Source organism: Pelobates fuscus, chromosome 2 (assembly GCF_036172605.1).
Source record: "Pelobates fuscus isolate aPelFus1 chromosome 2, aPelFus1.pri, whole genome shotgun sequence".
NCBI classification, from domain to species: Eukaryota; Metazoa; Chordata; class Amphibia; order Anura; family Pelobatidae; genus Pelobates; species Pelobates fuscus.
This window is the reverse complement of record NC_086318.1, coordinates 128,577,820-128,604,082: the sequence shown is the minus strand read 5'-3', so window position 1 is coordinate 128,604,082 and position 26,263 is coordinate 128,577,820. Positions and strand designations below refer to the sequence as shown.

At 36.8% G+C, this 26,263-nt stretch overlaps 1 protein-coding gene across 1 annotated transcript in view; it reads right to left on the bottom strand.

Moving 5' to 3' along the window:
- Positions 1-26,263, bottom strand: part of NAALADL2 (N-acetylated alpha-linked acidic dipeptidase like 2) — a 711,495-nt gene that overhangs the window by 405,772 nt on the left and 279,460 nt on the right. The window contains exons 3-4 of the mRNA XM_063442690.1: positions 6,078-6,348; positions 716-841 (exon numbers count right to left, since the gene is read on the bottom strand). Coding sequence (XP_063298760.1) covers positions 716-841; positions 6,078-6,348 — 397 coding nt within the window. The remainder of the gene's footprint in view (positions 1-715; positions 842-6,077; positions 6,349-26,263) is intronic.

Below are 26,263 nucleotides of genomic sequence, written 5' to 3'. Positions count from 1 at the left end.
GGAAACTGTGCTACATGTAGAGGAGAAACAGTAAGGAGTTCCCACCACTAGACACAAGGAACTCTGGCCAGTTAGTGTTGTTATCACTTGCATTTTTTTCAGTCTAAAGCTGCCTATGGGCAATAGTTCAGTTTGATAAAAAATATATAAAAAAAATATATATATATATATAGTTGAATATAAAACCAATATGTATATAATGTGTTTTTAATAAAAAAAGTTTTTTGATTTTTTTTTAAATATGATCTTTTGAGTCAGTTTTCAAAATGTGCAAATAGAACCACTATTGCTGAAGGAGCTCTATTACACTTCATTCAAGACAGAGCTGCTATATGCACACTCCAAAGATTTGATGAAATACAGAGATGATACTCCATCTGGGTTAATGAGCAGATATTCTATGGCCATGTCTTAGTGATTTCATCGAAACTTCAGGTGAACTCAATTTGATTCCAAATGACCTTGGAAACATCTGATATCACAGAGTAAAACATCCATTGATGCTATACAACATCTATTCATTTTAACCTCTTGTAATCAATAATACAACAGATAACTTTGTGTCTGATCCATCAGGAAGGTAAATTAGATAATTATACAATGTCTTTATGTGGTTGTTAATTGTTTAAATGTAATAACAGTTTTATAATTCAAGACCAGTGTCATATATATTAATACATATATATATATATATATATATATATACAATACTAACCTTATACAACAATGGCAACATGCCCAATTTCATGAGAGCTATTAAGCTACTGTTTGTCACATTTCTTGCTTGTGTAACTCGTTGTAAATCTTTCACTGTTCCATACTGTACGTCGATGATTTCACCCTGAACAAATTAAATGTAATGAAAACATTAGACTAAATATAAGATTTAATATATGCTATGCACTGTTTAAAACCACTCTGTATCAAATTATATATATTAGACTTGGGAATTTGTGTTCCAGTGTAAACTACATTCATCTCAATTTGGGCAGATTGGGTGCTCAGTCAAATTCCCCAATACCAAGCTGAAATGTGCCTGAATATAGAATTAGCCATAATGGTTGAGCATGTTCATTTCTGTTCATGATTTTGAACTCTACTCATAGTTCCAAAAAAATTGTTGATTGGTGGGAAAAAAAATAAATCTGAGCAACAGAGGACAAAAGAGGGGAACAGTGAGTAAAACTATTTTTTTCATGTTAACTGTAAGCCATATTTAGCTGGAATTTGGGCATCCACAGAATTTTCTGTGTTTTGAAAACTGGTTTGGCTGAGCCAAAAGTCTAATCTTTATAGACAGAGACTAGGGGTGGACTCAGTGGTGAAGCTAGACATTGTTTCACCAGCAGAAAAGATGCAGTTGGGCAACCGTTATTTCTCCTATAAAGTTCACACTGATTAGTGAGATCCCAGCATGCACCAAACCACCTGCTTTCCTGGCAGTTATAGAGCTTCTAAAGCAAATACGATGTGTGTAAGCAGGGCTGCATGTGGTCTTTATGTATTGTGCTTATGGGGTAGGTGACCTGTTTGTTTTTTTAAAGTGACAGTCTTTTATTTAGAAGTGCAAAGATTACCAATGTTTCGGCACTTCTCCTGTGTCTTTGTCAAGTTGAGTGGGACAAGATTAGGGGGCGGGGGTTTGAACTGTAAAAGGGTGTTTGGCAGGGTAAGGGATAGTGCTATAGGGTAAGTCTGGCAGGGTAGTGAGTGTCAAGGTTGAGAGGGAAAGTTAATATGACATGAGGGTAGTGAAAGGCTGTGGAAGGATGAGTGACTGAGTGAAACAGTTTCCAAATAAAGTAATCCCATATTTAACACTTGCCACACTCCTGCTTTCCTCCTCGGCAGGAAGGGGGGCAATAGTATATTCCCTGGTTGTCCAGTGGGTCGCAGGCTTTCCAGTCTGGTGCTTGTGAGGTTGAGAAACCCAGTTCCTGTGTGATGACTACCTCACAGAGCACCAGAACTGCTAGGAACCACTGACCAACAGGGAATTATTTCTAAAGGGTCATTTGGGGGCTGACCAGAGTCAGAGATCCAGGCTCACACATGGGCCCATTAAGCCCCTGCCTAAGCCAGCCCTAGGTAGCCACCTTGGTCACCTTATGGTTAATCTGGCTCACCAGAAAAGAGGACTTTGGACCACTGAGCAACAGACCAGGTCTGTTTTTCTTTAGCCCAGGTAAGACGCTTCTGATGTTGTTTGTTGTTCAGGAGCGGCTTGTCAAGAGGAATACGACATCTGAAGCCCATGTCCGGGATCCGTCTGTGTGTGGTGGCTCTTGATGCACTGACTCCAGCCTCAGTCCACTCCTTTGAAAGTCCCCAACACTTTTGAATGGCATTTTCCTGACAATCCTCTCCAGGCTGCGGTCATCCCTGCTGCTTGTGCACCTTTTTCTTCCACACTTTTCCCTTCCACATAATTTTCTATTAATGTGCTTTGATATAGCACTTTGGGAACATCTAACTTCCTTCGCAATTACCTTTTGAGGCTTTCCCTCCTTATGGAGGGTGTCAATGATGGTTTTCTGCACAACTGTCAGGTCAGCAGTCTTCCCCATGATTGTGATTCCTACTGAACAAGACTGAGAGACCATTTGAAGGCTCAGAAACCCTTTTTAGGTGTTATGGCTTACTTAGCTGATCAGAGTTGGACACTGTGAGCCTAGAATATTGCACCTTCTCACAATATTTTAATTTACTGAGATTGTGGACATGTAAGTCATAATCATAGCACTTATGACAAATCACGGCTTGAACTATCTTGCTTTGCATGTAATGCATCTATCTCATATATGAGTTTCCCCTTTTACGTTGGATTACTGAAATAAATGAACTTTTGCATGATTTTCTAATTTTATATATATATATATATATATATATATATATATATATATATATAGAACAAAAGCAGAAGTAACTGGGCTGCACTCACGGTCTTGAGTAGAAAAAATATAAATGTATTCCATAAGTTGTAGCAAAATCGACGTTTCGGTCCATGCAGGGACCTTCCTCAGGATAAAATGATGTCATTTGATCCTGAGGAAGGTCCCTGCGTGGACCGAAACGTCGATTTTGCTACAACTTATGGAATTAATTTAGATTTTTTTCTACTCAAGACCGTGAGTGCAGCCCAGTTACTTCTGCTTTTGTTCTATCTACATCTCCATGGGAATTGGCACCCGGCAAGTATCATTAATACAATTTATTAACTTTAAGCAAGAGTACATGGACTTTTCTATTTTTTGTGTATATATATACACTGCTCGAAAAAATAAAGGGAACACAAAAATAACACATCCTAGATCTGAATGAATTAAATATTGTTCTGAAATACTTTGTTCTTTACATAGTTGAATGTGCTGACAACAAAATCACACAAAAATTAAAAAGTGGAAATCTAATTTTTCAACCCATGGAGGTCTGGATTTGGAGTCACACTCAAAATTAAAGTGGAAAAACACACTACAGGCTGATCCAACTTTGATATAATGTCCTTAAAACAAGTCAAAAGGAGGCTCAGTAGTGTTTGTGGCTTCCATGTGCCTGTATGACCTCTCTACCATGCCTGTGCATGCGCCTGATGAGATGGCAGATGGTCTCCTGAGGGATCTCTTCCAGACCTGGACTAAAGCATCTGCCAACTCCTGGACAGTCTGTGGTGCACCGTGACGTTGGTGGATGGAGTTAGACATGATGTCCAGATGTGCTCAATTGGATTCAGGACTGGGGAACGGGCGGGCCAGTCCATAGCATCAATGCCTTTGTCTTGCAGGAACTGCTGAAACACTCCAGCCACATGAGGTCTAGCATTGTCTTGCATTAGGAGGAACCCAGGGCCAACCACACCAGCATATGCTCTCACAAGGGATCTGAGGATCTCATCTTGGTACCTAATGGCAGTCAGGCCCCCCAAAGAAATGCCACCCCACACCATTACTGACCCACTGCCAAACCGGTCATCAGGGCACCAATGGTGAATTTACCAATCTTGGTGTTCTCTGGCAAATGCCAAACATCTGGCACAGTGTTGGGCTGTAAGCACAACCCCCACCTGTGGGCGTTGGGCTCTCATACTACCCTCATGGAGTCTGTTTCTGACTCATGCACATTTGTGGCCTACTGGAGGTCATTTTGCAGGGCTCTGGCAGTGTTCCTCCTGTTCCTCTTTGCACAAAGGCGGAGGTAGCAGTCCTGCTGCTGGGTTGTTGCCATCCTATGGCCTCCTCCACGTCTCCTGATGTACTGGCCTGTCTCCTGGTAGTGTCTCCATGCTCTGGACACTACGCTGACAGACACAGCAAACCTTCTTGCCACAGCTCGCATTGATGTGCCATCCTGGATGAGCTGCACTACCTGAGCCACTTGTGTGGGTTGTAGACTCCGTCTCATGCTACCACTAGAGTAAAAGCACCGCCAGCATTCAAAAGTGACCAAAACATCAGCCAGGAAGCATAGGAGCTGAGAAGTGGTCTGTGATCTTTATTGGGGGTGTCTTGCTAATTGCCTGTAATTTCCACCTGTTGTCTATCCCATTTGCACAACAGCATGTGAAATTGATTGTCACTCAGTGTTGCTTCCTAAGTGGAACGTTTGATTTCACAGAAATGTGATTGACTTGGAGTTACATTGTGTTGATTAAGTGTTCCCTTTATTTTTTTGAGCAGTGTGTATATATATATATATATATATATATATATATATATATATATATATATATATATAGTTTGGAACTCAACATCAAAATATTACAGTGCCTATTTTTACAACTAGAATCAGATTCTTGACACACAATAGCAGCTAATCTAACTGCAGCAACCACACCAGAGATGGTGCTAGGGGTTAGAAGTTAGAAAACCTTAATCCTCTAAGCAAGCATATGTCAAGGGTAATTGCAATTAAGAAGACTGTTGGTAGTTTGATAGAGAACTAGATAGATTTTGATATTTGAAAAATGTCTGGCAATGGGTTATCAGCTGGTAATCAATAACAAATATGCAATAGCCCTGTGTATGCCAAAAATGAGTTTAAATAGTGTGGTCATTTGTTCACTGAGACTTGATGAAAGGATCTTGCCCAACTGTTATTACCAGAAGTTCCTTTTTAATAGTTCAGTTCATGTAAAATGTAAAACCATTAAAAAGGCTAAAATCCCTAATGGCTATGAAAGAATGCTAGTAATCAAAATGTCCATCAACAATAGTTTCATTTCCATCAATAGAAACATTTCTCCAATGATTTTTTTTCTTTTTAGTTTTTTCCATGGTCTTTGCACCAAGAGCAGAACTATGTAAATGTATTTTCATTATTGTGTTATGCTTATATAAGACCTGACAATATTATGGTAGCCTATAACCTAGATGCCTATGTGATAGGTAAGATGTGTTACCTTTTTCAGTGTTCAATGCATTAGAAAGAGGTTTCAAGGTACATCATTCATCACTATGGCATTAAGTAGTTTCTTTTTAACTAGATTGCAGATATCACAAATGCTATTTAAACTGTTACTAGAAAACACAAATTGCCTACTTTATATAAACAGCTAAAGATGAATGAGTTTTACAGGACACAGAGAAAGGAAGCTGTGATATTCTACAAATAACCTTGTAAAAATCTATTAGTGCATACAGAAAAAAAAAACCTTATCAAAAAAAGTAAAGCTAAGTTAAGTTAATGTATTTTTGTGTGAAAATCAGTCATGCAATATATACAATATACAAAACTGATGAAAAAAAACCTGAAATATATAGGGTTATAACTTCATTGTTAATATTCTATATTACTGGAACTTAAAAAGGTATATAGAAACAATGGAGTGCTCATTTTGCAGTATTGTGTATTTATGACACAGTGCATGTCTTTCGGTGGGGCCATTAATGGACTTGTGTCAGTGCATCCTACCATTCGTTGCCATGTAAATGTTGCACCACTATAATTTACTTACTTCCTGGCTCTATTAAGTGGCACATTGGCACAGGTTGTATTGGACCAGCTATCCAGCAAATGTGATGGAATTTGCCAATTTATAGAAGTATTTTACTTAAAATGACAGAGATGAATAGCTATGTTACCTCGAGAGTTCCTTTGGCAGAGTAAGCAGCATATGAGAGCAGAATCTCATGACTCTTATGCCTCTTGAATTCTTCATCACACTGCTGTCCATTTGGATAATAGCACTGACCATTGTTCAGAGTGATTGTGTTTGGAGAAGAGCCTGGTAGGTCAAGTAAGGCTGAATAATTTACTAGCTGAACCTCTTTTAAGCCTATTGAGGTCCAAAGAAGTGCAATTCCTTTTGCTGTATCAGAATCTGTATTATTGACAGAAATCTGTGTTAAATATCTGGAAAATAAAATAAAGAAAATTGTATTAAGAATATGTACTTACACTCAATTATACTATTTAATTAAAATGAATACTGTTAAGATTAAAAGTGAATTGTGTCAATTTGAACACAAGACGTAGAACAAAACAGTTGAGATAACTAAAGTTCATTTTTAAGATGAAGTTCACAAATTCGGTTTTAAATTACCACAATTCACTGTGTAGAAAACTCCATGGCCTTACTCAATCTGCAATGTGGAAAAGGTAAGTCTTTCATAGTGAAATTTAGAATTAACCCCTCTAGGACACAGCGTAAGAAGCCAGACTTACATTTAAGGACAAAAGCAATTTTTGCGGTTTGCGTTCAACCCCAATTTGCATTTTTGTTTTTAATTTATTGCATCAACATATATTATATGCCATTTGTTAAAGGACAAAATTGGCTTTAATTTGATGTGCCATTTACTAGACATGTGCGATTTGTTTCATGCCAAATGTATATTCGTACGAAGTTCATGCCATTGGGATGCTTACGAATGTACGAAGAGCCGAAGTCCCGAAGTGACGAAGTTTGGTAGTTCGGAAGTGCCGAACCGAATGCCGTTGGTCTGAATTGCCGAAGCAGATACATTTTTTTTTACTTACCCGAATTTCCGAACCAAATTTTTTGCCCATGCACACCCCTAACGTTTACATATGTCAATTCTCATTTATTATAAAAAAATGAATTTTTTTTTCATAGTTTTGTCAATAATAACGTGTGCATAATATGTCCAGCTTAGGAAGAGTAATTAAAAATATATTAATGTATATGTCTTTTTTTACAGAGTACATACTATGTCTATGAGTTCAGTTTATTTTCAAAGTTACAGGTCACAAAATACAAGGAAAACAATTCCAATTTTAAACTATTTTGGTTGGTATGGCTGTCTTGTAAGTTTAATAGCTATAAAAATAACATTTCCAGACAAAAGTATATATTTATATAAAGTAGACATCACATGCTATTTCCTGAAGGTTATTTTGACACGTTTGACATTTCACCACCAATCTCTGCAAAATTGTAGTAAAATTGTGTTTTTTCAGTTTTGTGACATACATAAATATAATGAGTTTTGTTTAATGTGTATTTCCTGTACAAAAACCCACATTGTGTTCAGTAACATCTGCTGAGTACAACAATACTCCCATTGTATGCCTTTGCTACTATTCTTTGAAGCTACAATGCCATATAAGAGACCAGGCAATTTCAGTTTCTATGATTAAAATTTTCATAGCTGGACATAAATTGGAATAGAGAAACTAGTAGTTCAGCAAGAGGAATCAGGTTTTTGAGTGCGCTAAATGATACCTTCCTGTCACAACTGGTACAAACAACAACTAGTAAGGACGCTCGTCTGGATCTGGTTATACCAATCAATGTGATCTTCTGACCAACATTCAAGTAGGGTAGCACTTGGGAAATAGTGATCACAATATGGTGTCTTTTAAATCAACTCAAAAAAGCAAATGCACATGGGGTATAATAACACATAATTTTAAAAAGAAAAGTTCCTATAAGATATGGGCAGTTTTAAAAACATAGGGACTGGCATAAACTCTTTAGTGAAAAAAACACTGAGGATAAATGGAATATCTTCAAACAAATATTGGAAAGGTACATTTCTCAGTATGTACCATAGGGTAATAAAAATAAAAGAAACAAATTGACACCAATATGGCTTAGTGGGAAAGTAATCGAAAACATCAAAATAAGAAAAGGGCATTTAAATCAGAAAAAATAGGAGACATTCTATATAAGATATAAACCAATAATACATGCAAACAGGGGGTTAGGATGGCTAAACTAGGGGGCGGAGCCAAACAGAATGGCCACATGATTCCGAAGCTCTGTGCATGGCTGATTAAAAACACGCTCCTAACTTGACACTAACCCCTAAAATCAGGGCACAAGAACCCTACAACATGTCTCACAGCAAAGGCAAACAAAAATGCGACAAATCTGCCTTTTTTACCATAAGGCAGCAATCAAAACTGCTGGCGGTAAAGGAAGGTCTAGAAAATGGCAACTGTGAGTCAGAGGATAGCCAAGACTCGAGTTCATTACTCCCAAACTCGCTACCAGATGATTGCATCTTGACTACGTCCCTGTTTCAAAGAATGCCAAGGTTAACTCCTGAGTGGAAAAGAGTGCGGTTTTGAACCTGGTCCTCAGTCATACTTTTGGTTCTCCAACGCCTCACCCTGTCTGACAAGTCTGACTAAACAAAGTTGTAGAAGTTACTTTTAGAGCACTGGTATAGTGCAATGTTTCACATCCCTCCCGAAGAAGGGTAACGGTTGGGAAAAGAATATGGTCCCTGGGCAAGAAAGTCTCATAGTCGTAACCTGGACTCACAAAACACACTAAACTTCTGCATGGGCTTAATGGCAAGCTCCCATGGGCAAAGTCAACAGATCGCTATTTAAATGCAGAGGAAAGGAACTGTATGTATGGGGGAAGGAGTGCATTTCCTCCCTAGTGGGTTGTAGTGGCATTGACATGATGCAGTGTTTCCAACATCCCCAGTCAGCAGGGGGGCTGTCTAACCAGGAACAAAGGAGGGGGAGAGACATAACCAAGCTTTGGGAGCTATCACCCAGGGAGGATAGTCCAAGATTCCCAAAACCCCAGTAAGAACAAATGAGTGCTCACGAGGGGAAAACTGGGATCTGGTGGGGAAGTGCCAAGAGGGCCAGGGGACACATCTTCTTCTTTCAAATATTGAGGGTCATTATTGATGATTACATGATCTGACCAAGTATGCAAAGTTCCCCCAATATGGGACCTTATGGGGAAGAAGTTTTACCAAAGAGCGGGCTGGGGGTTCGGGGGCTGGAGGATTTACAAAGTGGATTGGCTATAAAAGAAGTTATAGTTAATTCTATAATTAAATGATCTGATTTAACACAGCTGGACACAGCTGGCACAGCTGGCCCACATGCTTCCATCCCCATCTGGTAAGTGCTGGAGATGTCTAATGGACAGGGGGACTATGTCCCACATATGGTAAAAGTGTTCAGCTATAAAGCCCTTCTGGAGGATGGTGGCATCACTTTTACAAGAGTTTGGGGTAAAACCATTGAGGAAACACCTGAATTTTGTTTACTGTATGTGTTCCCAAATGACTTGACAGGGGAGCAAGGGATCTTGACCTTTCATATCCTAACTTCTACAAATTATTGATAGCTACAGGGTGGAAATCTACAAAAATACCTACCAGGGAAGAAATAATCTATCAGGTCTCCATCAATGGACAATATGAAAGGATGGAATACACTGCGTGCAGAATTATTAGGCAAATGAGTATTTTGACCACATCATCCTCTTTATGCATGTTGTCTTACTCCAAGCTGTATAGGCTCGAAAGCCTACTACCAATTAAGCATATTAGGTGATGTGCATCTCTGTAATGAGAAGGGGTGTGGTCTAATGACATCAACACCCTATATCAGGTGTGCATAATTATTAGGCAACCTCCTTTCCTTTGGCAAAATGGGTCAAAAGAAGGACTTGACAGGCTCAGAAAAGTTAAAAATAGTGAGATATCTTGCAGAGGGATGCAGCACTCTTAAAATTGCAAAGCTTCTGAAGCGTGATCATCGAACAATCAAGCGTTTCATTCAAAATAGTCAACAGGGTCGCAAGAAGCGTGTGGAGAAACCAAGGCGCAAAATAACTGCCCATGAACTGAGAAAAGTCAAGCGTGCAGCTGCCAAGATGCCACTTGCCACCAGTTTGGCCATATTTCAGAGCTGCAACATCACTGGAGTGCCCGAAAGCACAAGGTGTGCAATACTCAGAGACATGGCCAAGGTAAGAAAGGCTGAAAGACGACCACCACTGAACAAGACACACATGCTGAAACGTCAAGACTGGGCCAAGAAATATCTCAAGACTGATTTTTCTAAGGTTTTATGGACTGATGAAATGAGATTGAGTCTTGATGGGCCAGATGGATGGATTGGTAAAGGGCAGAGAGCTCCAGTCCGACTCAGACGCCAGCAAGGTGGAGGTGGAGTACTGGTTTGGGCTGGTATCATCAAAGATGAGCTTGTGGGGCCTTTTCGGGTTGAGGATGGAGTCAAGCTCAACTCCCAGTTTCTGGAAGACACCTTCTTCAAGCAGTGGTACAGGAAGAAGTCTGCATCCTTCAAGAAAAACATGATTTTCATGCAGGACAATGCTCCATCACACGCGTCCAAGTACTCCACAGCGTGGCTGGCAAGAAAGGGTATAAAAGAAGAAAATCTAATGACATGGCCTCCTTGTTCACCTGATCTGAACCCCATTGAGAACCTGTGGTCCATCATCAAATGTGAGATTTACAAGGAGGGAAAACAGTACACCTCTCTGAACAGTGTCTGGGAGGCTGTGGTTGCTTCTGCACGCAATGTTGATGGTGAACAGATCAAAACACTGACAGAATCCATGGATGGCAGGCTTTTGAGTGTCCTTGCAAAGAAAGGTGGCTATTTTGGTCACTGATTTGTTTTTGTTATGTTTTTGAATGTCAGAAATGTATATTTGTGAATGTTGAGATGTTATATTGGTTTCACTGGTAAAAATAAATAATTGAAATGGGTATATATTTGTTTTTTGTTAAGTTGCCTAATAATTATGCACAGTAATAGTCACCTGCACACACAGATATCCCCCTAAAATAGCTATAACTAAAAACAAACTAAAAACTACTTCCAAAAATATTCAGCTTTGATATTAATGAGTTTTTTGGGTTCATTGAGAACATGGTTGTTGTTCAATAATAAAATTAATCCTCAAAAATACAACTTGCCTAATAATTCTGCACTCCCTGTATATGAGTTCCAATAGATCCCATAAACAGATAGCTGCATGGGACAAATGGGAGGCCTGAGTGTCCCTGGCAAAAAGACAAGGAACCAAGAATATGAGACTCTGCTAGCTCACTTACCTGTGATTCCAGGTCATTATGACACTAGATGATGGGCGAACTAGAGGCGACCTACAGCTTCTCCCTCTTCCCATCACCTTCCCTTCCTGCCTTCCCTTCCTGCCTCCTCTATTTTCCTACTTTCTTTCATCTCTTCCTATTTATGCGATTACAAACCACGCCACCAATGTAGCCTAACCACATACACAGTGGTGCTCTATATCAAGGGATGGCACATTGTAGGTGGCACAGGACATCTGGCCAGTTGGAGTTTTGAAATTCGGACAAACTCAGACCTCATTGTGCATCACATAGGTACAGTTCCTATTTGGAGATGCTCCACACACTGCTATGGGTACACCAACACCCGCAATAGAAAGTGCATTGTTTAACTACTGAATTGTCTGAATGTAGCAGACACAATATTGCTCAACCACACTGAAGGTAGTGGGAATGGATAATTACCCACAGGATATGACACGCTTATAGGTGCCACATGGGGGAATGCTGTGGTAAATGTATTGTGATTGTATCAAAGCCATATTTGCCTTGTAACTGCTTATTCCACTGTACTGTAAAAATGTAGTTATCTTGTTTAGCTAAAAATAAAGAAATAAAGAGTTAAAAAAAAAGAATGGCTAAACTAGAAAATGGGAAAGTAGTAGTCAAAGAGAGCAAAAACTACCCCAAAACATGTTTAAGTACAAACATTCTAAAAAAAAAAACATCTGTCTGGAAATGTATTCATAAATAGGACTGTATATAGGACACAAGGTTAAAATTTAGACTGGAAGAAAGGAGATTTAGTCTATGGCAAAGGCAATGTTTTTTACATTAAGAATAACAAGGATGTGGGATTATCTGTCTGAAGAGTTGGTTAATCAGAATCTATACAGATGGTTAAACAGCAATTGGATGAACACTTAATATAATATAATATTCAGGGATATCATTTTTTTAACAAAGGTAAGATCTGGGGTCAAGAAGCTTTTCTAGTGTGTTTCAAAATTGGAAGCACTTTATACAGTGTTTTTGCCTTCTCTTGGATCAACAGCAAAACAGATGTGAGAAAGGCTGAACTTGATGGATATATGTTTCTTTTTAGCTATTGCAACTATTTCACTATGTTAATTTTTATATAGCTATGTAACACTTTTAGCCTTCATTTTAGTTTGTTTCTTCTTGCATGTGGTACTTCTGCAAAATATAATTTCTTTCCAATGCTCACTTCCTTCAAAATAGGGTTAATTGGTTAATGCATAAGAGACATCAGCGTTCAAAGGCAAATTAAGTGATTGCCTAGTAGTACATTGCTGTTTTGAGAACTTTCCAAGACAGTTCTATAAATCCTAAAAATACATGTGATTTATGTTTGAACATGACAACATCCAACATTAAAGGTAAACAACTTTGTTTTCTTGAATTCGCTGGCTATTTAAACTATATATGTACTTCATCACTTTGACTTTTCAATTTTTAAACTGAATTTATCAGGTTAAAATTTGTAAACGTTTCCGTTAAAAAAAATTATAAAAAAAGAAACATAAAAAAATATATATTTACAACTATGTTCTTTCTTTGAAAAACTGTTTCTAAAGTGATCAAGGCCAGAAAAAAAATCTGATCTGGCTTCAAAAACCTTTATCTTTTTGTAGATTACACATTAAAATATGAGGCGAAATATGAGAAGAAATATCATTTTTATTTTAACATTAAAAAAAATCATCTATTCATAACAATATGAATTTTCACCTCTATATCAAAATAAGCATATTTAGCACTCACATCTATATATAAAGAAACATCCTGAATAGCTGTATGCAGTTATTATCCCAAACAACTACGGAATGATTACTGAACACTTGATTCCATCCGTAATCATCAACACTCGATTCTGTACAGCTTCTGTAAAGGACCTACTTTGTCAAGTCCCAGCAGTCAATATTTCCATTAACAAATTAGAACAGCCCTTTTGTTATGATAAATATTTAGCAGAAGATGATTTGTAAAAATTCAAGCATAGTAAACGTGTAAGTTGTCCTATGAGATAGGGAGGTAGACATTAGATCTGGGAGGCTAATAGTCCCACACTGTGCCCCATGTATTAAAAAATATATCACTGGATATTGTGTTTTTGCAAGTATTCATTCAGTTGCTGTTTAAACACCTGTACAGACTATGAAAAAAGCACCTCTTCGGACAGAAAATGCCACATCCATGTTCTTATTGTAAAGAACCCTTTCCTTTTCCTTAGACTTAATCTCTTTTCTCATATCCTATGTATAGTCCTGTTTATGGATACATTTCTAGACAATTGTTTGCATAGTCAATGAATATATTTGTATAAAACTATCATATTCCACGTGTGACACTTTGTCAACCTAACTAAATAACTAAAATATTCCATTCCTCTAATTAACTATGTATCCTGCCTCTGCACAATTTCTAGTGTCATAAATCCTTCTTTAGGACATGTCCCCAAAATTGCACAGCATATTCAAGGTGTGGTCTTACCATTGCTTTACAAAGAGACAAAATGATAAGCACTAACATCCCTTTTTATCCATGACAATACCTTACTGACCTTAGCAACTACACATTGTTGCCTAGGTTATTTCCTACAACACTTCCCAAATCATTCTCATGTGTTGTTATCCCTATTTCACTATCATTAAGGCTGTATATAGCTTGCACATTCTTTACCCCAAAGTGCATAACTTTGCATTTATCTACATTAATGTTTATCTGCCAGTATTGTGACCACTCCCCTAATCTATCTAAATACTTCTGGAGCAAAGTATATTCCATCTTATTAAATCACTTTACCTAGTTTTGTGTCATCTGCAGACACTGAAGCATGACTTTCAATTTCTATTTCAAGATGATTTATTAATATGGTGACTAGAATTGGTCCCAGAACAGAACTCCAAAGGACATCACTTTTGTCCATCTTGAAAATTTACCGTTAAAGAAAACTCTCTATACTCTTTTGTTTAAGTCAATGCTCTACGAAAGAGCAAGACTTTTTGGTTCAAACTTTTGAATCGCAGGCCTAGATTTGAAGCGTCCAGGTCCAGATTTTAACAATCCTGGTCTGAATTTCAATCATCAGAAAGCATTTGTTCAGCTGTAATTTAACGGGGCTATTCTGATTTTACTAAATAACTCTGATAGTATATAATTTTTATTTTTTTTTATTGTAGTTTGTTGTACAGTGCATTATGCATCCAATGTCAGCTGTTCCAATAACAAAGCAAGTGTACATATATTGAGTTGGCAGCATTGGTATACTGTCTGGACTTTAGATAAGGCGGAAATGAATTGGAAATGAACATAGTTATAATGAATTATTTATTACATATTATTATCAGCAATATTGGCAGGTTAAGTCTGACACTGGCAGACACCATGTTTGCCATTTCTATAAAAAGATCAGTTCCATAGTTTCAATTACCACTTTACATTTTCTTTATTTTTTATTTGTATAATTACATGAACAAACTATTTTGCAAACCTAGCATTATTGGAAGCTTAGAAACCGATAGAATAATGATAAACTTACTGCTTAAAGTAAATGGCTATACATTACTCAGCAGAATAAATAATGAATATTAAGTATTAGTGAAAAAATCTGCTACCAGTGCCAACAGAAAGCGGTTATACAAATTGTAAGTTTATATTTGATAAACACAAGAATATTATATAAAACAGCAAAGGACTCTAACATTTGCCAAGTTTCTTCCATGAAGTGTAACCAAGCTTTAATAAGGTACACATATTAGATTAATAGATTTTGTGTTAACATCTGTGATATGATGTACAAACTGAGAAAGATTGATTGGGAATGTGCTTTTGTGTTCTGCAAGGAAATAGATGATGAAAACAGAGCTTCAAAAGCTAGTATCTACCTCTGGTGTGATACAAAGATCTATAAATTAATTCCTGATTGAAAAAAAAATTAGAATACAAAAAAATAGAATAAAAAAATTAGATGTATGTGTGCACTGATCATCTTGATAGGCAACAATGTGCATTAAAATGAGTATTTTTTTATGATTGATAAAACAATTTAAAAAAAACAGTATCTTAAAAAGCAACAACACCACATACAGTGCCTATTTTTGAAGTTACTAGTCATTACAATCTCAGTACTCAGTATATGTATTTTGCTTTTAAATTGTTTTATATGCTATTGTTTTTGAAGCCAAAAACAAAAAAAGAAAATCTCAAAGTGTGCTGCAATTACATTGTATATTTATATATACTTGATAGCTGACTCAATTCCTACCCTTGCTCCCAGCTATACAGTGTGCACCCATGCTGATGCCATAAAGGGGAGGGTAGTAATTCCTGAGCTACCTTCTTTAGAGTGCACAGTCTGAAGTTCAATTTACTTGAAGATCTGTGCATAATATTCTGCATGATAAATCGCAAGTTTTGGTTCCAGTGATCACCCAATGCATCTTTATACAATGTACAGGCCTGAACACTATTGGACAATGCACTTTGTATGGAGATAAAGTGAAGAAGTCCTTGGAAGTCTGATTTAGTGATATAACAAACATACTTCTGGAGCAAAATTGAGGGCTTAGAATAAAACAAAGAAGTAAAAAAGGTTGGAGATGGGAAAGGGGAAAAAAACAATATGAAGTAAAACAAAAAAAAAAAAACACACACAAGACAGAAAGTTGTGAAAAGAATACACATATGAATATAGGATAGCAAGAAAAAGCGAAAGTGGATGGTAGAAAGGTGTTAATCGTGAAAAGCAGACATAGGAGATAACAAAAAGAAAGATAGGGTAGTGGGATAGAGACATGGAAAAAATGGAAACCATGGTAAAGGGAAGATTGATAGGAATGAAAAAAAGGAAAAAAGAGAAATGCGGAACAGAGAAAAGAAAAGGACTTGCAAATTAGTAAAACTAGAAAATTAATAATAATGTGAAATTGAAAAAAAAATATATAGAAACAGTATTTATCACAGCATAAAAAAAACCTGTCCGGGTGACAGTAACAGTATAAGGAAATAAACCCTATGTAGTTTATGGATTGGCACTATCCCAAGCAATTCATCAGTGTGTGCCCAGGATGCACAATTGAGGATTATTCTAATAACAGATGGTACAATATGTATAGCATTCAAAAGGAAAGTGTCGTGGCACAATAATCAATCAGTGCCCTTTTTATTTAATTTTTTTATAGACGTCTGGGATAGATGAGGGCCTAAAATTACATAAGAGACAATCGTGTATAGTTATATAAAAACGTAAGTTAAGAAAAGCAAAGGCTATGCATGTATACAGCATACAGCATAATAGGACACAAGGAAAACAATTAAGGACAGAAATTAATGTCCTGTCGAAATGATATAAACTGGGAGGCGCGTGATGGTTGTAAACTAATGGAGATGGTGACTAATAGCGCAGTCTATAGTAAAGACTTCTGACCAACAGTTAGGGAAACTATAAGTAGGCTGCTCCATGATCCCAGAACACTGGGGGAGGAGCGGGGACACTTAAAGTCCCAAGGCACACATAGGGAGCTCAAAAAAGAAGAAGTAGTCTAATCACATGGAAGCCAACAAACATTTTATAAATGTAACTGATCACAAGCTAAATCTTTAGGGACCTCACTCCTCAGCCAGTATCCACTGTAGATTGGGGTGAAGGGAACAACCTGAGACATTTCCCAGAAGCGAATATGCCCAGCAATGGCATCTGTAGATGAGGTAAGCCCCAATTCTTGCAGGAAAGTAGCCAATACTACCGCAGAGGTAAGTTGAAGAGAATGGCCGTGCTTGACAGCCGTCAGTACTCGAAAAAGGCACTGTATGGTAGAAATACAGCATTCGCACAAACAATCTACAACTTACCTCTCAAACACAGCTGAACCAATTCCTACTTATATTCCTACTTATATTTTGGCAGTTTTCTTGATGATCCACTGGGCTCCACGGGTCAATGCAGAGTGAGCAGCATGGGATCATGCTGTAGAACTCCCCACTGGATGATGCAGCTGCAGGAGGGCTCATTTGCGTTAGTGCTAGAATGGTAGCACCAGCTCAGCTGTCCTGACTGTCATTTCAAATTAAACTTGTTTTCAATTAACAAATTTTATTTTCAATGGTTAAAATTGTGCATACACAATTGTGGGGTATGGCTAAATACCATGGCAATCATCTGTACATGACAAAATGAAGGGTTTAAGAACAGCCATTTGGTTTGGATAGCTTTGGTATTTGAATGGTGTCTTTAATATTTAAGATTAGAGATGTACTGGATACCCCACTCACCAAGTAGTCCAGATGCTCTGAAGCCAGGACTGGCCAGGCATCTCTTCCAAGATATGCAGAAAAAAGTTCAGGCACTCCAGGATAACAAAAAATTGCAGCTTTATTGGGGCACAAATAGCAACGTTTCGACCCTAGCGAGTCTTTATCAAGCTTTAATATTGAAGATGCAGCCCTGTTGTACATATTTAATGGGTACTGGTAAATGGTTTGATTAGTACTCTCTCCTCACAATGTCATTATTTTTCATGCCACTAGCGGTTATATGTGCTCACTATGTAACTGTAAAGCACTGCAGAATATGTACATGCAAGTCTAATAACATTTACAATAGCAATATTATATTCCTTATGGAGCATGAGCCCACGTGCAAGTGACACACGATTTAGGGAATTTAAATTGTGAATTTATTTTACCCACGTGTCAGGATCCTATCTGTTCTATGATTGTTTATTTCTGTTCCTTTAAGACAAGCCCCAGTTCTCTCCCTTAGTGGCCTCTCTAGCCACTAGTCACCTCAGTCTCTCACCTGTATAGCATGAATCAAGTTCTGCTATAAAAGGCCACACTCGACAAACCAAGTGGCTTTTACATTGAAGTTGATGTTCTTACTGAAGGACTTCAGATCCTGGCTCCTGAGAAGCAACACGTGACTTACCTTCATTGCTTCCAACCTGATTCACTACCAACCCTGCTCCATCCTCACCTGGATTGCTTACAACTCTGCTTTATCCTGCCTTCCTGATTTATACAAACCTGCATAACCCTTATCTGGACATTGCTACTTACTCTTATTTACAAGGTGTTATTTTCCTACCCTGAAACCTTATCATTCTCCCTATGCTGTTATCTCTAGCTTTCTTATTATTTGCAAACCTGTTTATTATCTTAATAGGGCATATTGCCTTAACGTTTATTTCTCTCACTTTCTTTCTCCCTATTAGTTCCTTCTATAAATTACCCTACTGTTATGTGAAAACCTACCAATAAAACCTCTGTTGTTAACTCTGAATAAAGCCTCCAATCTGACCTGCACAAGATCATGGCACCATGTCTAACTTTTGGCACCACTGGTTTATTTATTTAAAAAATTATTTTGATTAACATTTTATAATATTTCTCAGAAACATAGAATGTGATGGCAGATAAGAACCGTTCGGCCCATCTAGTCTGCCCGATATTTCAAAATACTTTTAATTAGTCCCTGGCCTTATCTTAAGTCTAGGGTAGCCTTATGCCTATCCCACACATTCTTAAACTCCCTCACTGTGTTAACCTCTACCACTTCAGCTGGAAGACTATTCCATGCATCCACTAGCCTCCCAGTAAAGTAATACTTCCTTAACTTATTTTCAAACCTTTGTCCCTCTAATTTAAAACTATGTCCTCTTGTTGTGGTAGTTTCTCTTCTTTTAAATATATTCTCCTCCTTTACTGTATTGATTCCCTTTGTGTATTTAAATGTTTCTATCGTATCCCCCCTGTCTCGCCTTTCCTCCAAGCTGTACATTGGGGCAAAACCAACCTCGCCACGTGTCCTTGGAGGGGGCTGCTTGCCCGCCTCTTGCCTTTGGACTATGGACCAGACTTTATGTGAATGTGTTAACCCAGATAGCTATGCCATGGAGCCCATTCGTGTAGTTAAAGACTTTGGCTCCATGGCAATTGAACTGTGAGAATAGGATCTGCGCGCTATTCGGTAGTTGTGTGGGCTCAGATCCCAGCTATCTGGGGATATGTGAAATGTCTGTGTGTCATGTGTAAAAGGTGACTTTATGTATTTTAAAGTGTTTTACTGTCTTTGTGTCCCCATGTGCTCAATGGAGTCTGTCTCTGTCCTGGGAGGTAATTGGATTACTTCTCCAGGAGAGAAGGCTCTGTAAAACCGGTCTGAGCCGGAAAGACATGCTGGCAGGGGTTTTAAAAGATACTTTACTAACTTTTGAACCCCTGGTCTGATTCATGCCATTTTTTTAATATGTTGTTCCCCTGAATGGATTGATTGTGGATATGTATTTTTATATGAATGTGATGTATGGTTTTGAAGTTATAAATATTGTGTAAAAAGTATATTTTAAACTGTATGAATAATGGGATTATGTGTCACACTAAGGGGAGGGGATGTGTGGGTTGCACCCGTGATGCTATTGGATATTTTACACCTCCCCTGTCGGCGGTCTTATATTTGTGAGATGGAAATAAAAGCCAGGCTGGATGTGCCAGTCCAGAGTTCCTGTTTTACCCTCAAAGTGAAGTGTTGTCTCATTATTTGGGGGAAGATTTATTGTATGCTGTTCCAGTTTGACTGCTAGGAGTGCAAGGCTATTCGTATGGTTCCTATTCAATGGTCTACAGCATTCCTATGCTTGAGAAGATTCATATGCTGCTTTGGTTCGGTGATTGTGGTGTCTGTCAGAGTGCTTGGAGTCCTCAGGAAACGCTAGGAGCATCCTTTAACGGAGGTACCCAGTCGGGGTGCCAGGCGATCCATTACATACATGTTTAGTTCCTTTATCCTTTTCTGGTAAGTTTTATCCTGCAATCCATGAACCAGTTTAGTAGCCCTTCTCTGAACTCTCTCTAAGGTATCAATGTCCTTCTGAAGATACGGTCTGTGTACAATACTCTAAGTGAGGTCTCACCAGTGTTCTGTACAATGGCATGAGCACTCTTTCTACTGCTAATACCTCTCCCTATACAACCAAGCATTCTACTAGCATTTCCTGCTGCTCTATTACATTGTCTGCCTACCTTTAAGTCATCTGAAATAATTACTCCTAATATATCTAAGGATAAATAGGTAAACAATGCAATCATTTTAAAACCAACTACCACATTCATAATTTTAACCTAATCTGTTTTCTCACATGGAAAAAAAAGAAATTCAGTAATCACTGCAGAGAACCTGACAAAAAACAAACACAATGTTTGGAACACAACCTACATTCTCTATCCTTAGACATGTCTAGCTACAGTTCAAGTTGTCTGCTGCTAGATGATGCGTAAATCGTATGAGGCCTCACTACAACGGTGTTGTTCCGTGAAACAGGAAGCAATCCACACTCAATGCCATTCAAAAAAAAACCTTAGAGAAAATGCAACAGCTCTTTTGTTTGTGTATTTTATTCCCTAAGAAAATGTGTTAGAAACGTCATTGGGTATTCACTATTAGTCACAGTAAAAAAAAAAAAAAATTTTTTTTTTTAGTAATTTAGTGAACAGAAAAAATATAAGGTAATGTATATGTGTAGCTATTGAGATTACATACAAAAAATCCTGCACTTGCTGTAAATACAGGCTGATGGTGGCATATCAATATCACACCAGCACAACTCAGTACAAACTCTGCAAATATATTTGAATTAGAGTTATTTTTCTGTTTTTCATTGGAGTTTTTTTCTATTTGATGAAATGTTTTCTTGAAAATGAAATGGTCACTCTAAGAATCAAATACAATTTTAGCAATAGAGAGAGAGTGTGTATGTTTTGTTTTTTGTTGGTTTTTTGTTTTTCCAGAATATTGTATATAATTTGCAGGTGTGAGGGAGCTGCTGTGAAAATGTGGGTGATGTCTGTGCTCCTGCAATTTCACTGCTCAATTCACTGCTTATTCAGTAATCACTGCAGTTTCCATTTAAGCAGCCCTAGCCACACCTCCCCTTACTGTGACTCACACAGCCTGCATGGAAAAAAACGTTTTCATTTTCAATCAGATCTTATGGCACAGTGTATTTACAGAAGACATTCTTATCTCCTGCTCTTTTAATTAAACTTTAGTCATACACGGGAGGCTCCTGCAGACTCTAGTAGGCAATTAACAGAGCATGAAATAAGAAATCATAACTCATACACCTCCTGCAATAAGAGAAGTTAAAAAACGTTTTTATCAGGTGTGTATAGAGGCTGTAGAAGACCCAATTTCAGGGTGTGAGGCTAGGCTGCATAAACAAAGTAATTAAACTCCTAAATGGTAGATAACTGGCTACTAAACTGCAGGGGCATTTTCTACTACTTCATTAAGATAGAATTGTGTTTGGATTCTTTGGATTCTCTTAGAGTGTGTCCCTTAGAATATTATGACAGTAAAGAATAACGTCACAGATAAAGATATCACGGCTATAGTGAATGCAGATAAATACAATTAAATATCACACTAATAACAACTTTTATATATATTACATTACATATTTGGTATGGAAGGAAGAGACCAAAAACTTTACCTTCTGATAAGAATTAAAAAAAAATACTATGAATAGATTTAGCAGTCTGGATAGTGGAATTGGATACAGAAAGGATTGAGCACTAAAATAAATGTAAGCAAGCCCTGCCTCTTGGAGTAAGCATCCTTTCATACAAGTCCAAAAACACACTGAGAAATTATTCTTATTCTTTATTATTAAAGGTACACTATGGTCACCAGAACAACTACAGCTTGTTGTATTTGTTCTGGTGAGTCTTTTCATTCCCTTCAGGCTTTTTGCAGTAAACACTGTTTTTTCAGAGAAATTGCAGTGTTTACATTACATGGATACCGCCAGAAGCCACTCCTCAGATGGCTGCTAGAGGTGATTCCTGGGGCAGTGCTGCACAGTGAGCACCACTGCCACTCAGTGTCTCCCCCCTCTGCATGGAGACACTGAACTTTCCTCATAGAGAGGCACTAATTCAATGCATCTCATTGAGCAGATTGGCCAGGGCTGTGTTTGGCTTGTGTTGGCTCTGCCCCTATTCTGCCTCCTTGACATTCTCAGTCAATCTAATGCTTTCCTGTGGGAAAGCACTGTGATTGGCTCAGATCAACACTTCTGATGATGTCAGCAAAGGAGGCAGATCAGGGGCAGAGCCAGCACAGCAGACTGGAAATAAGGTAAAATTTTACTATACTTAGCGGGGAAAGTGGGAGCCGGGGGGCTAGATATGTGTTTTTAAAAAAACTTGTATTCCTGACACTATAGTGTTCCTTTAAAATCACATCTTGAAAATATCCATATTTTCTATTGTGCTATAAACGTGGAAACATCAACTATTTAAATATTTTTTTTTGCAGCCAATACATATATTTCAATCTAAAAGTAAACCATTTTAATTGAGATGTACTCTATTAGAAGAACTACAAAATCCACAAACACAACCATGAACATACAATCCATGCTTTCAACTAAATGTAGCACTAATAAATAAGTGGGATGATTTCCAGATTCTGCAGATAGTGATAGTCCAATCAATCTGCATCTATACGGCCCTGATCAAGTAAAAGTGACATCACATTTAAGGACCAGAGTTCACGATTTGATTTCACATTCATCTCTAATTGTGCTTGTGCAATAATCCTGAAAGAACTTGCAATTATAAATCTGTGCCTCACTGACCATCTTATCTATATGTAAATTAGCTAAAACACAAATATAATATAGCAATATTTTTATGACGCCTAAATACGATACAAATTATGGTCTAAGTGAAAAAAAAACAGCATATTTTTCATTATCATTAATGTGATTTGTTATTTGTGCAAAACATTTTTCCTTAAACGTTCTTGGTAATAAGAACATGTAAGTGAAAATTGAGACTAAAATAAGGAATACAAATGAAGAAATTTCAAATTAAACTTACTATGTTCAAATCACGTGTGATAAGCTTCATGCCTGTGTCCTGTTATTATAGTTACTTTTTGAAAGAACAGATTTTTCTTTTTTGTTAATTTCACTTTATACATGTTGGGAGAACACAGTTCAATTCCTACCTTATATATATACTTGATTAGTGTCCCTATAATATAAATATACTTGATTAGTGTCCCTATAATATGGCAATTTTTACATTTTACTTGGCCACTTGGTTGGGTATTATCTCATTATTAATGATTTAAAGAGGCATAACCAAGCTGTAATTTTATATTTCCGTTTTCCAGGTTTTATCACTCTTTTTCTTCAGTACCCCACAGTTCACGTTTAACATTGATGCATATTCTCCAACAAAATGTATGTTTTCATGATCCACATTAAAGTTTCAATATACTTGGAATTTCTCAGTAAATCTCACTCCCACAACCTGTATTTTATTAAAACAAGCAATCTACTTCAATCCAGGGAACACACCGTATTTTTGCAATAGACAGATTTAATTGGTACTGCTATTCTTGTCTGTGAAAATGTTCCACTTCAAGCAACATAAACTAAACATATTTACAAAATATGTCTTTTTCCAAAGTTACCATCTCTATAAACCCTAGTTAATATTGACTATTTCTATCATTTGTCCATCTTTGTATATCATATAAAGTAACATTTCCATTTGGGCAATTAGTCATAATTTGATCTTTGTTATTACAACATGCTGCTCTTCACGTTATACTTGAGATTTACAGGCTAAATCAATCACTTCTTTCTATTAAAAATAATATTGCTTTTTTAACATTTTGTGAATAGTATTTCCTATTTTTGACTATCTTGTGGTAAACAAGTAAACCTTGAGAAAAAGACTATATACTCACACTTTTAAAAACCATGATAAACTTAGAAAAGAAGACTTGCATCTAGATAAATAATTATACAGGACTACCAGGTGTCACAGTTATTCTTAAAGATAATCTTTCCATTGCCGAACTGGCTTTTTACCATGAAATTATTTTTCAAAGACAAGAACTCATGTTTAAACTGCCTCCTGAAAAAAATATTGAATACCCTATTTCATACATACTTTCCATTTTTTCACAGCAATAAGAACAGAGACCACTATTCGAGTTACATGCCAGTACTGCAGAGTTATAGATTTTTTTCTACATTATAACAATTAAAAAATCTGCACACATTTATTAATTACTAAAGCTAAATGTATTCCTTATGTATAACCAAGAACACATTACAGCTTCAATGACACTTATTTAAAAATTTGCTATGCTGTTGTAATATATTTAGTAGGTCAAACAACTTAATGCCAACCCACACAAGTAGAGAGTGAGAGAGAGAGAGACAGTGTGTGCATGGATTGAAAAAAATATTAAGGTGCCAATAATTATTATTTACAACTAAGGTGACTCCTGATTGAGCTCTTTTATTTATATTAATGGATTTATTTTATATAATTAAAGTTAATACAGTTGTAAATGGTTCCTACTGTTCTTTCAACTTTACAGATTGTGTTAAAGTATCACACTATATTTTATATTACACTACGTTTTTATTACTAATACTCAGAAGAAGTGTTCATTTATGGTTTATGACTTTTATATGGTTCCTGTAACTGAAGTGGTGCTTTCTATATATATATATCTATATATATATAACATTTTAATTTGTTTTTCTTAGTGTGGTGGTACACTTTATTCAGTTTCTTTACTGGATGATTTTGTTTTCATATATTGAATGCAATTGCCTTAACCAATTACCTAATTAAAATAAAATATACTTCTTTTCAGCCTGCAAAAGGCTTCTGGAATTGTTGAAATTAGTGAATGCATGCTCCATATGATCACTGAAGGAGAACTAATGTCACCAAAGGTTTTTGCCTGGGGTGAAGTCTAAGTAATTTTAGCACTAGAAATAATTATTTCTAACACTTTCTTGACTTTCTGTTTTGTAATTTTTAATTGGGTGACTCCTTTATTAAATAGTATAAACACAGTAGTTAATTAATCACAGAGAAATAATTGTATCTGCGATCACACATGCATTTTTCGCAGGTGCATAGCATACAAAATAGAAATAAATAGTCAAATGTAAAACCTATATTTGTATATGTGTTTTCTAGACAATATTTGCAAACTACAATGCTTTTTCTGTAGAACTTTGATTAACATGTATGTGTCTGATGTTTTCTGCTTTGAAGTATTGCAGCCAACAGGTACTGTGTCATCTCTTTTCAAAGCACAATAGGTATTTATTCTATATGTTTGTTCAGTGAGATACAACTGAAATCTATACTACATATTAAAGCCAAAAATGTATATCTACCACTCAATAATGAATGCAGTTTTGCTTATCAATTTGCAAATGATGCTATCTGATGTGATGCCAGGAGCCAGAATATGATGTCACCCAGGCATCACAAAAAAAGCCTGTGAGGGAGCAGAGCAAGAAGATGACAGCAGCCAGCTGTCCCAAAGATTGTGTGGACGTAAATTAAAATAAAAAAACAAACCATTTGTAAGTGTATGAGAAAATGTGTGAGAATGTGTTAGTATCAGTGTGTGTGTCTGTCAGTGAGTGTGTCTATCTGCCTGAGAGTGTATCTGTGAGTATTTGTCAAATCAGTGAGTGTGTCTGTCAGCGAATGTGTGTGTGTGTGTGTGTGTGTGTCTGTCTGTCAGTAATTGAGTCTCTCGTGACTTTGAAAAGGCAGTGTTAACATTGAAAAGCCTGCAGGGAAAGGGTATAGACGCCAGAACCACTACATTAAGCTGTGTATAATAGATATGTTGTGAATATTTATTAGATGTTTTATAATCATAAGCATAAACATATTGTATGGCTATATAATTTTGGATCGATACCCCCTTCCCTGTTTCCCTTCCTTTGTTTTTATTTTTTATTATTATTAAAAAAAATATTATATTTTTTATAAAAATGTTTGAAAAAATATTTTTTAAAAACTATTTCAAGAGAATAGCATTTTATCATTGAAAATTAAGCTTTACTAGTTCTAAAAAAAAAACTGGCTCCTGTTTTTTTTAATCTAGTGCCTAGATTGCA